The 12,503-nt window shown below is 46.9% G+C and overlaps 2 protein-coding genes across 2 annotated transcripts in view; one reads left to right on the plus strand and one right to left on the minus strand.

Moving 5' to 3' along the window:
• The window catches only part of wdfy4 (WDFY family member 4), a 51,634-nt gene that overhangs the window by 27,560 nt on the left and 11,571 nt on the right, over positions 1 to 12,503 (plus strand). Inside the window, exons 42-51 of the mRNA XM_084709229.1 lie at positions 857 to 934; positions 1,127 to 1,318; positions 1,715 to 1,796; positions 1,980 to 2,194; positions 5,292 to 5,440; positions 5,708 to 5,828; positions 5,949 to 6,034; positions 6,272 to 6,334; positions 10,627 to 10,669; positions 12,164 to 12,283. Coding sequence (XP_084565355.1) covers positions 857 to 934; positions 1,127 to 1,318; positions 1,715 to 1,796; positions 1,980 to 2,194; positions 5,292 to 5,440; positions 5,708 to 5,828; positions 5,949 to 6,034; positions 6,272 to 6,334; positions 10,627 to 10,669; positions 12,164 to 12,283 — 1,149 coding nt within the window. The remainder of the gene's footprint in view (positions 1 to 856; positions 935 to 1,126; positions 1,319 to 1,714; positions 1,797 to 1,979; positions 2,195 to 5,291; positions 5,441 to 5,707; positions 5,829 to 5,948; positions 6,035 to 6,271; positions 6,335 to 10,626; positions 10,670 to 12,163; positions 12,284 to 12,503) is intronic.
• Positions 6,671 to 10,272, minus strand: lrrc18a (leucine rich repeat containing 18a). The gene is made up of 4 exons (XM_084709230.1): positions 10,252 to 10,272; positions 9,979 to 10,026; positions 8,980 to 9,093; positions 6,671 to 7,673 (listed from the first exon to the last, which is right to left on the minus strand). The coding sequence occupies exon 4, from the start codon at positions 7,667 to 7,669 to the stop codon at positions 6,905 to 6,907; it is 765 nt and encodes a 254-aa protein (XP_084565356.1). The 5' UTR covers positions 7,670 to 7,673; positions 8,980 to 9,093; positions 9,979 to 10,026; positions 10,252 to 10,272; the 3' UTR covers positions 6,671 to 6,904.

Raw genomic sequence — 12,503 nt, forward strand, 5'->3', positions numbered from 1 at the left:
CAAATACTCAGCCCTTCATCAACATTCCTGTTTTTATCCTATACATATGCTGTATATTCAAGAAACATCAAGTTCATGACTGAAGACACTACCTGTACTTCCTGGTTCTGTAACATACTGAATAGTGCTTCCTGGTTTCTATAACATCATTAATTGTACTTCCGGGTAACCAGTGATGATGGAGGCCTGTGGTTTCACTGCCCCACCACAGAGTACTCTGCTGTGAGGTTGATGCTAATGATGCAGTAAACCAGAGGATTCCTGTGTGCCGGGAGGGTCCTCGACCATGGCTATTGATAATATAGCAGTGGGGGACATGCACACATACACACCCGCCCACCCACATTTCTGTTTCTGTATGCACACACAGACACGGACAAACACTGTACACGCACACATGCTCGCACGCGCTCATACACACTCGCACACGCACACGTGTACAGACACGCACACATATGTGCGCCCACACACACACCCTTGCACCGTGCCCAAAACAGTGGCACGCCATTGAGATATTACCATTTGTGTTAATTAGATCACATCCACAAATGATTGCGTTTTCAGACAGGGTTATTGTGCAAGTGTAGCCACTAGCTTTATTTTGCCCAGTGAATGTAATTTAGGGAAGATGTAATTGTTTGAATGTGTTGTAATTGCATGATCAAACAAACAACACTAATAAGAATATACCACAAAAAGCATGGGTGTGGAGGCAGGAGATAAGAATCTGGAATCATGGTGTGAACGTTCTGGACATTACGTCTGCATCTCTTTCGCTCGCTCCTTATTTCTCTCACTCTATTTCTCGCATCCTCTCTCTATCTATTTCTCCCTCTCTCTTCTTCTCTCTGTGTAGGAGTTCATGGCCTGTATGGAGACACACCGACAAAGAGGCAAGGAGTTGTTTGAGAGCATGAGGAGAAGTCACGCGCAGGTAATGACTCAAACACACGGTGGGAGCCCCGGGAAAACAGACCCAATATGGCGTAGCACTGCATACTAGCACATTATAGCTCCTACCTTTCTGGCTTCAAACTTTTATCTTCAGTCATCATGTTGTCTCTCCTGTTTGTGTATGTGTTTGTGCTTGTGTGTGTGCGTGTGCGTGTACGCGTGTGTATTTCAGCTGCGCGGGAGTGAGTGGGAGCGTGTGGCGTCCCAGTGGCTGAGCGTGGAGGAGGAGTTACTGAGGGAAAGGGGAGTGTTTGGTCCTGGTCCAGGCGTGGTTCTGACCCGGGCGTGGGTCCAGGATGCAGCCGAGGGACCCAACAGAACCAGGCCGCGCATCCGCAGGAGAGCACTGAGGGGATCCAAACGGGTCCGCACACGCTCTTACTCTTAGTCTCATTTTCTCAGTCTTTCTCTCTCTCTCTTGTTTTCTCTCTTTATTTCTGTCCTTCTCTCATGTTAGGTCTCTTTCTCTCTGTTTCTCTTTTTTGTCTAGTTCCTTTTCTTGTTCTCTTAGTCTCTGCTCCTCATTCAGGTTTTCTCTCTGGTTCTCTTTTTTCCGGCTTTCCTCCCTCCCCCTCTTTCCTCCCTCCCCCTCTTTCCTCCCTCCCCCTCTATCTCTGATTATGCATTTACTAATTGTGACTCTAATCTGTCTGTCCTGTGCGTATGTGTCTTTTGTGTGCGCGTGCGGCCTTTGTGTGTTGTTTGCCCTATGGGTGTCTGCTCTTTTTGTGTGTGTTTGCTTGTGTGTGTGTGTGTGTAGTTGGCAGCGGTGCTGGGCCAGGGTGACAGGCCGAGTGGTTCTGAGGAGAGCCGGAGTAGAGCTGGAACCGGATCTGACCAAGGTAAGACCAGGAGAGCGACAGCTCCGCTGCTCCAGCACTACTGAGTAAAGAGCTCTGCCGCTCTGCTGGCGTGTCCATCCATAATTGTACATTAGCCCATCCTATCTCTTCCCCCTTAACCTCCTAACCCAGTGACTTGCTTCCATGTGTATTTAAAAATATTTGTGCGTGTGTTTGCTCCAGAACCGAGAATCTTGTGTGAGGCAGGTGCAGAGGCGGTGGAAGAGGAGGACGATGACGAGGAAGGGGGGGGCGAGCGTCTGACCTTCTTCCCAGTCCTGAGCGAGACCGTGGCCTCCCCGGAGCCCCCTGAGCCCCACGCCCCCGAACCGTGCTCGCACACACACTCCTGCTCCGACACACACGTCATCCTGCATGAGCTGGACCCCGGGGAGCAGGTACAGTGCTGTGGGTATGTGTGTCCAAGTGCACGACTGTGTCTGTGTGTCTCCTCACCTGTGTGTGGCCCTACCCTGCCTTCACACCCCTGTCTCTGATCCACACTCCAGACTATGGGATTCCAATACCACAGCCCTGCCATCACATCTCATTCTTACTCATTAGTATGACAGCTCAAGCCCTCTGGTGCGTGTGTGTGTGTGTGTGTGTGTGTGTGTTAGGGAGAATCATGTTGAGAGGGACTTGGGCAACCTGCCGTGCCTTTTAATGTTTCTGACAGAAATATTAATAAAAGCAGTAGGTGGTGATGTGAGCCGCCTCTTACTTGTCTGTTTGTGTGTGTATGTCTGTGCGTGTGTGTCCCGTTGTCTCTTAGCTGTTTGACGTGTGTGCCCTGCTGGGTTTCCTGTCAGATGAACAGGCCCTTACGCGCTCATTAGTGCACACACACACACACACATTCACACACACAGGACCACTCAGGAGCTCACACACATAATGAGCTTGCCAGCGCCAATAGTATGATTATGAAGATAATGTGTGTGGAGAGAAATCAATGGACTGACATTAGCCTCTCAGTCAATAAGAGAGAGCTCAACCCTCCACTCCCCCTCCTGCTTCACTCCTCCTCTCATCCTCTTCCCCCTCCTGCTTCACTCATCCTCTCATCCTTTTCTCCCTGCTGCTTCACTCATCCTCTTCCTCCTCCTCCCTTCACTCTTCTTCCCCTCCTCCTCCTCCTGCTTCAGTCATCTTTCCTCCTCCTCCTCTTCCTGCTCCACCTCCTGCTCCTCCACATCTTCCAGCACCTCCTCTACCTCCTGCTCGTCAGCTTCCTCATGCTTCTCCTGCTTTTCCTCCTCCATGTCCTGATGTTCCTCCTCTTCCACGTCCTGTTCCCCTTCCTTTTTCTCCTCCTCCTGTTCCTATTCATCATCCATCTCTTCTTCCACCTGCTCCCCCATCACACCTGCACAACAGTGCAGAGAAAAAGAAAAAGGAGGACTTGTTGCATCAGATTATCAAAACTGCATCAACTGATATTGTTTTCTTAATCTCAGTCTTTTGTGTCAAGTAGTATTTATTGTATCTATAAATATATATGTATGTGTATATAAATATATACAGTATGTGTGTGTGTGTGTGTGTGTGTGTGTGAGAGTGTGTGTATATATGTATGGAGTCAGGTGGCTGAGCGGTTAGGGAATCAGGCTAGTAATCAGAAGGTTGACGGTTTGATTCCCAGCTGTGATAAATTATTATATATATATAATGTGTATATGTACTGTATATAAACTGTATAAGTACATGTAATTGACTGCAAAAAAGTTCCAGTTACAAGCAACATGTGCGCATTATTTACAGAATGAAGATACAGCGTTGTGTGTGCATGTGTTTGTGCACGCATGCAGCATGTGAGTGAGTGTGTTGTGTCACATTATGTGTACACCGACAAGAAGTTTTGATCACTTAGCAGATTTCCTATCGTGTGTGTGTCAGTGATTAATTTCCCTAATAATCACCAGAGCCTGCATGTGCGTGTGTTTGTTTTTCATGGCTGGGAGGGGGTTCTGATTGGATTAGTATGAATTGCTAGGGGCCTGTGGGGGCCCCATATGGTTTTGGGGGAGCGTGCTCCCAGAGGCCCTGCAGAGGGAGGCAGACGCAGGGAGGGGGCCAGGTGCACACACTCACTGTGAAATGAGGGGGGGACAATGGAATTAGCTCCACATTAACGCTAGTGCTTTCAGCGAGTTGCTACCACAGCCTGATGATGTCAATGCAGACGGTCTGTCTATCTGTGTATACGGTATGTCTGTCTGTGTATACGGTATGTCTGTCTGCGTATACGGTATGTCTGTCTGTGTATAGGGTATGTCTGTCTGTGTATAGGGTATGTCTGTCTGTGTATAGGGTATGTCTGTCTGTGTATAGGGTATGTCTGTCTGTATATACGGTATGTCTGTCTGCGTATACGGTATGTCTGTCTGTGTATAGGGTATGTCTGTCTGTATATAGGGTATGTCTGTCTGTGTATAGGGTATGTCTGTCTGTGTATAGGGTATGTCTGTCTGTGTATAGGGTATGTCTGTCTGTGTATACGGTATGTCTGTCTGTATATAGGGTATGTCTGTCTGTATATAGGGTATGTCTGTCTGTGTACAGGGTATGTCTGTCTGTGTATAGGGTATGTCTGTCTGTGTATAGGGTATGTCTGTCTGTGTATACGGTATGTCTGTCTGTGTATAGGGTATGTCTGTCTGTGTATAGGGTATGTCTGTCTGTGTATACGGTATGTCTGTCTGTGTATAGGGTATGTCTGTCTGTGTATAGGGTATGTCTGTCTGTGTATACGGTATGTCTGTCTGTGTATACGGTATGTCTGTCTGTGTATACGGTATGTCTGTCTGTGTATACGGTATGTCTGTCTGTGTATAGGGTATGTCTGTCTGTGTATAGGGTATGTCTGTCTGTGTATAGGGTATGTCTGTCTGTGTATAGGGTATGTCTGTCTGTGTATAGGGTATGTCTGTCTGTGTATACGGTATGTCTGTCTGTGTATAGGGTATGTCTGTCTGTGTATAGGGTATGTCTGTCTGTGTATAGGGTATGTCTGTCTGTGTATAGGGTATGTCTGTCTGTGTATACGGTATGTCTGTCTGTGTCTTGCTCACGCTGTGTCTTGCCACCGTTGCTGTTTCTTTCTTTTCTTCATTCTCATTCTTTCTCTTTACCATCCATCAACCTTGATAATGAAGTGTTCACTTCTGTTGTTTTAATAATGATTAAAACGTGATTAAAATGATCAATCAACTAAAGCCTGCAGTGCCTTCAGTATCTGTCTGCCCCATGGGACCACTGGGCTTATCCACTGTGGTCACCAATCTGTGGTTCCCAGTCCTGTCAACCGATGGGACTTTAAACGCCTGAGATAAGGCCAAAGCCAAGGTTTTATCCTTAAATGTACAAAGTTTTCTTCTGTTCTATTTAATTTACCAAGTCCATCTCGTTCTCCGAGACCAAAGCTAAAAGTGTGCGTCTGTGTGCATATGTTCATGTTTGACTAAAGTGTGTGTGTGTGTGTTCTGTCCCCAGATAAAAGATAAGATGAGTGTGGTGGTGGTCAGTGGTCTCAGTGTGACAGAGGGGGTGCTGTTGTTTGGGAACGAGTCCCTCTACATCTGTGAGGGCTTCACCCTCAGCCCAGCAGGGGATGTTTGCTGCAGGAAACACCATCCCACCAGGTGTGTGTGTGTCTGGAGGCATATTCTGAGTGTGCAAAACTATGCATATGTCTATGGGTGTGTGTCTTTCCGTGTTTGCATGTTTGTTTACGTGCATGTGTGTAGGAGTGTGCGTGCCTGTGTGTATAAGTGTGTGTGAGTACGTGTGTCGTCTTGTGGTCTCTGGCCCAGTGATGGAATCCTGTGTATGCGTGAGTGTTGTGTTGTGTTGATGAGTGCGTGTGTATACAGAGAGTGTTCTGGCTCACTATGTGGTGCATGCTCCAGTGTCAGGGACTCCTATATGTGCAGCCTGCTGAACAAGGAGCAGGGTTCCCCCCACCCCGCCTGTAGACGGTGGCCCTACGAGGACATAAAGGATGCACGTTTCATGAGATATTTACTAAAGGTGAGGCTGTGCTTTCATGCAAGTTACCTTGTCAAAACCAGTATGAATAGTGTTAATTTTCCATGTCAATAAAGCTTTGCGAGAAAGTGATGGTGACAGTAGCTGTCTCTCCCCCTGCAGGACAACGCTCTGGAGGTGTTCATGAGGATCGGATACTCTGCCTTCCTGGTGTTCCTCAACAAAGACCATGTCGGCGCCTACAAGCGGTGAGATGGGAGGAGAGATATGAGGGTGAACTGAGGGGGAGACTAGAGGAGAGACGGGAGGAGAGACTAGAGGGGACTGGGAAAGGAAATATGTATCCTCTCCATCATTCTTAGTGATATAACACTCCTTACTCCTCTCCATCATTCTCCTCCTTCTGGTAGGATTAGACTGGCCTACATTACAGAACTGTGATCATCTCTCTCTATCTCACTCGTGCGCTCTCTCTCTCTCTTCAGATTGTGTTCAGTGGTCCCTTCATTAAGAGGGAGAGGGCTTGCTGAGGTACTGACCAACACTAGGTGAGTATCATCATGTGACAGCCCCGTACTTAGATCATGTTAGACAGGGGTGTCCAAATTCGGTCCTCGAGGGCCGCTGTCCTGCACGTTTTAGACGTTTCCCTGCTCCAACACACCTGATTCAATTAAATGGGTTGTTATAACGACCATTCATTAGAATCAGGTGTGCTGGATCAGGGAAACATCTAAAACATGCAGGACAGCGGCCCTCGAGGACCAGATTTGGACACCCTTGATGTAAGATGCCAGTGTGCTGATCGGATGCATTCGTGTTATAATCAGGGTTTCATAAACATCTGAACTTACTGAAGAATGACTGGACATGTTTGTGGTAAGCAACATTCAGGAAATATATTTAATTCGGACAACATGGTAAACGGTCAGTATCACAAAATGATCACAGGAAGAAACAGTTCAATGTTGTTGGGTTGAATACACGCTTTCACTGTGTGTGTGTGTTGTCTGTCTAATTGGTATTTGAGCTTATGATGGGAATAAACAGCAGCGTCTCAAACAGAGTTTGTTGCGTCCTTCCCTGGCCATCGATTGGCCAGCTCCTCTGTCCTCTCCTCACCTCCACGCCTCCTGGTTAAGCTTTGCCACAGAGTTGGGCGTGATGAGCCCCGAGAACGGCCTCCTGTTCTCCTCGTCTCCTCCTCCTTTCCTCTTCTCCGTCTTCCTGTCCCTCTCCTCCCTGCACCTCGCCACACAGTTTTTACACAGACTGGCTTCGTTGGCCAGGTACAGACTGAGCTCCCCCCCGGCCCCCTGGGCCCCGGCCCCCTGGTTGCTAGACAGGGGGTTTCTCTTGGTGTTGATCTTGCTGATGTTGGGGAGGTGTCTTACAAACTCAGGCAGGTGGCTCAGGAGGTTATCAAACAGGCCCAGCTCCTGGAGGCTGGTGAGAGCCACCATAGAATCAGGTAGGCCATCCAGGTTGTTCATGCCCAGATTGAGGCTCCGTAGGCCAGTAAGGGAGCCCAGCGATTGGGGTAGGCCCTCGGAGGTCAAGAGGTTGTTGGAGAGATTGAGGTGGGACAGCTCCACAAGTTGTCCGATGCTCATCGGAACGACCTCCAGCTGGTTGCTATGGAGATCCAGAGACTTGAGGGACAGCATGTCCCCGATACAGTCTGGAAGCTTCTGCAGCTGGTTGCGGCTCAGGTCCAGTTCGTCTAGGGTGTCGGCAAGCTTGAGGAGGCACTTGGGGAAGGTGTCAATGCCTGTGTTGCTGAGGTCCAGGCGAGTGCGGCCATCCGGCGTCACCCTCATGGCGGTCTTGGCCATCTTCAGGGTGACCGTCTTCCCCTTGGCTCTGCCCTTCCCTTTAGTCATGGTGCTGGGATACGGACACAAAGACAGAAGGAGTCAAATAGCCCAAATGTACTGATTAGCGCGTGGGTTTGTGTTGGTGTGTGTGTGTGTGTGTGTGTGTGGAATGGGGAAGGGGATGAGCGATAATGTGTGCATGTTTATGTGTCATGGACAGGGCTTATGTCATTTCCACAGAGCACATAGAATCTTCGGCTCATGTATGGCCCGGGGCTCCTGAGGGAAAAGCGTGCTCTCTGGGGAATGAGGTGTGTGTGTGTGTGTCTCTCAGTGCATTGTGTCTTGGTGCAATGTGTGTGTGTGTTTGTGTCTTGCTGCAGTGTGTGCGTGTACTCCTGCCTGTTCACCCAGTGCTGCCCAGGGGGGTATTTTAAGAGCATGGTTCTCTAATTAAGGCTAATTCAGGGGAACAGTAGAGAGGAGGCGACGCAGGCTAATACAGCAAAAACAAATGAGCACTGAATCTGATGCTCCCTCGCGACCCAGCTGATTGAGCTCCACCACTCTCGCAGCCTTGGAAACTGTGTGTGTGTGTGTGTGTGTGTGGGTGTGGGTGGATGTGTGTGTCTGCAAACAGACAATGAAGCGAGAGAGAGTCAAATCAGGACTTTGATAAATGATGTTATAGGTGATCGGGATTTTTTGCTCCTCTCCTCGCCGTGTCTCAGAGTGTGTGTGCGTGCGTGCTTTTCTCTCTGCCCCGTCTCAGAGAGCAGAGTGTGTCTGTGTGCTACACCCTAAGGCCCTCTCTCGCCTCATTCATCATCCTCAGGATGAGACCATTGCTTGTTTCCATTAGCTGTCCCAATAGCACACCTTACCATGCAATTATTACCTACAATTAGATAGCGTGTATAGTGGGCCAAATGCAATGATTGATTTAGTGTGGTTTTACAAAATAATCTGGTCAGGAGTTGTTTGGGTTAGAAAATTCATGCTTTTTCACACTTCCATACACTTGCCTTCCCCAAGGACATTGTCAATAGGTTACTGTCTGTAGGAACAAGCTGAATAGTGCAGCTCAGTTGTTTGAACCCTGTGGGCTTCCTACATAATGGTGAGGTGATTTATTTCCTTGTAAGGTTGACCTCATGTGAACGCTTAGTGTTTTATCCCATCATTCAATGGAAAAGGTTTGATACGAACTGCTAGTTTGGTTATGAGTTCCAGTTTTTTTTCCTGAACAACCTGTCAACTGTTTGTCTGGGATTTAAAATCAAAACAGCTTTATTAGAGAGTCAGTATTTAATTTATGTCGAGGACTAAGTTTACGTGTGTCCAATGAAGGGGTCCACGGAGTGTTAGGTACTCACCATGCTCTGTCTTCAGTAGCAGTGTTGCAGTTACGCCAGTTGAGGGACTCAGGATTACAGACAGACTCTCAACTCCTGTAAGGAGGCCATTCCACTAGAGAACACCCCCATGCTCTGCTTTAGCAAACCACACACACACACACACAAATACACACACATATAGTTGTGTGTATGTGTAAAAAAAAAAAAACTACAAAGACTCAGGTCTTTACCTTTTCCTGCCTATGCTGTATTCCAAAACCACCCACATTTTACGCTGCCATTTCAGACAGAGGCTTAATGGGGATAAACCCTAACCCTGCTTGCCCAGCCCTGGGAGAAGCCCTAAAGTGTTAAAGCTGTGAAATGTGCAGCCTGTCTCTCCATACCTCCCCCAGTCTACACACACAAGGTCCACTCCCCCTCTCTTGTTTAATGTGGTTACTAGGCAACAGGGGTGCTAGGCGCCAGGAGTTTTACGGCCCTCTAACTGGCCCACGGAGAGAGAAATAAAAGAGAGTGAAATGTAAAAAAGAAAAAGAGAGAGATTATTCCTGATGTTTATATATAGCTGTTCCGTGGGTAGAAATGATCAAATAAATCTTAAAGTAAGTCACAGAGCCTGTATCTTTGCTGTATTATTGTGCAGCATTGAGAAGAATTGTTGCTGACGACAACAATGACAGGTCATGCTGTGGTTGAAATGTGTTGGTGTAGCATGTGCTTTGCTGGATGGCTATTGTCCTAAATTCAGCAGGACCTCCATGCTCATTGTGCCATTGATCGAGCATACGACTGAATTATAAACCAGCTGCGGAAGAAACTCCCTTCACCGAACCCCCTCCTTGAACCAATCCTTTCCTGGAACCCTAACCCAGGCTGAACGGCTGAAACCTAAGCTAGCCTGGGTCTCTCTGTTTTAACATGTGTTAGTCCTAATGTCTTGCTATGCTTCATATCAAAAATGTGATGCCTGGTTGGTACAGAGCAGTGTGTGTGTGTAAGGTATTCCATCACCACCTTGTCTAGTATGCTTGATAGAATCTCAGCAGTTCCAGGTCACAGAACCTGGTTCACACAGAAAACACAGAAAACAAAGGACCTTCTCTCTTGCCCCAGCAGTCTCTGGTGGAAGTCCACATATATTCTCCATACATATTTACATATATCTACATATTTAAACAGTATATCATTCTATTTCATTTTTTTTAAATGCATGTCATCATGTTTTTTACGGATAGAACCTTTCTTTTGGGCACTGAGACACACACTCACGCACACAGTCTTGCTCACCTCTTCTGTGCTCTCCGTTGGTTTGAGTTTGAAGTGGTTTCAGAACTCTGACAGGGGTTGGCTCTCAACCACTGGTTGCCATGCAACACACAATCAAAAGCAGGAGAGAGAGAGCAGGTCAGTAGAACGTTAGAGAGACAATGTTCTGTTTACTACAGCTCACTATGATGTCACCCACTGACCCAGGGATTCTAAATGCAAATACAGGATTACATTACTGAAGACTGATCAAATTATAAACTGCCAGTAAATGAATTTTAATATGTCAGTCTGTGCATAGGCAAAGTTGTAGTGCTAACTAATGTTTCGCTGACCGTTGTGTAGTTCACGTGTGTACTGTAGTTAACTGTTCGATTGGTCTTTCTTGTGTTTCAGGAAGACTCCCATACTTGAGAAAATGACTCTGGTTAGGTGGCAGGTAAACCATCTTTCCTCCTTCCTCCTCTCCATCCTTCTTAGTGATATAACACTCCTTCCTCCTCTTCATCCTTCTTAGTGATATAACACTCCTTCCTCCTCTCCATCCTTCTTAGTGATATAACACTCCTTCCTCCTCTCCATCCTTCTTAGTGATATAACACTCCTTCCTCCTCTCCATCCTTCTTAGTGATATAACACTCCTTCCTCCTCTTCATCCTTCTTAGTGATATAACACTCCTTCCTCCTCTTCATCCTTCTTAGTGATATAACACTCCTTCCTCCTCTTCATCATTCTTAGTGATATAACACTCCTTTCTCCTCTTCATCATTCTTAGTGATATAACACTCCTTCCTCCTCTCCATCCTTCTTACTGATATAACACTCCTTCCTCCTCTTCATCCTTCTTAGTGATATAACACTCCTTCCTCCTCTCCATCCTTCTTAGTGGTATAACACTCCTTCCTCCTCTCCATCCTTCTTAGTGATATGACACTCCTTCCTCCTCTCCATCCTTCTTAGTGATCACTTTTTGAAACGCTTCCCAGCTACTTCATCTAGAAACCTACATGTTCTATGGACTCTACTCATATAGCAGACAAACTATTCACAGTTCTCCACTCATACTCCACCCAAAACTGTTCCACCATGTTGCTCCAGAGCACCTAGTGGAATGCAGAGCTACCCAATGTGTATGAGGGCCCATGTAGGCCATAATTCACACTCACCTCTCATACATACCATTGAAGACCTTTTGCCTCACAAACACTACTGAAATACTCACATTCACTACTGAACACCTCTCACGTATACTAGTGAAAATGCATCTTCACACAATGACAGCTGAAAACCTCATGCTCATGAGTGAGAACCTCTGTTATACCACAGTGAACACCTCTCACACGCACAGCTGAAAATGTAACATTTCACACATACAACTGAGATTGTAATATGTCTAATATTTGTTCACGTCTAAAAGAAGGTATAATACTGTATGTGACAAGTATTGTATATTGGTCCTGAAATAGGTCAAGGTAATTGTATCTTTTTACAGATTCTGAAAGTGCAGATTGTAAACTTTCAAAGAATTAGTCATACATTGAAATATTACATATTTAACCAATCAGCAGAGAAAATCTGCTTGAAAGGCTTTCATACTTTTTCACACTTCCCACTGTCAGGTAATGACTGTACTTCCTCTCCCTCACTATACTTCCCTGTCCTTTTCTTAATTTTCATTGGGGTAGTCAGCCAACCCTATGGAAACCAATTTAAATGTGAGTGTGTCAGTAGGGTTAATGAGAGGCAAAAGGTCTTCAATGGTGTATAGGAGAAGTGGGTTTGAATTATGGCCTACACGGCCCATCATAAGTGTGTTCTACTTCAATCCCCCCCCCCCCACACACACACACTCTCACACACACACTCTCACACACTCTCACACACACACACACACACATATACATCACCTCATCTGTCTTTCTGCCCTCACAGCGAGGCGAGATGAGCAACTTTGAGTATCTGATGCATCTCAACACCCTGGCTGGGAGGACCTACAGCGACCTGATGCAGTATCCAGTCTTCCCCTGGGTCCTAGCTGACTACGAGTCTGAGGTAGGGGAGCAGAGCAGCTAGCCTGGGTCCTAGCTAACTACCACTCTGAGGTAGGGGAGCAGAGCAGCTAGCCTGGGTCCTAGCTAACTACCACTCTGAGGTAGGGGGCCAAAGCAGCTAGCCTGGGTCCTAGCTACCACTCTGAGGTAGGGGAGCAGAGCAGCTAGCCTGGGTCCTAGCTGACTACGACTCTGAGGTAGGGGAGCAGAGCAGCTAGCCT

The sequence above is a fragment of the Hypomesus nipponensis genome, chromosome 11, assembly GCF_054491055.1.
Source record: "Hypomesus nipponensis isolate SF chromosome 11, ASM5449105v1, whole genome shotgun sequence".
Lineage (NCBI taxonomy): Eukaryota > Metazoa > Chordata > Actinopteri > Osmeriformes > Osmeridae > Hypomesus > Hypomesus nipponensis.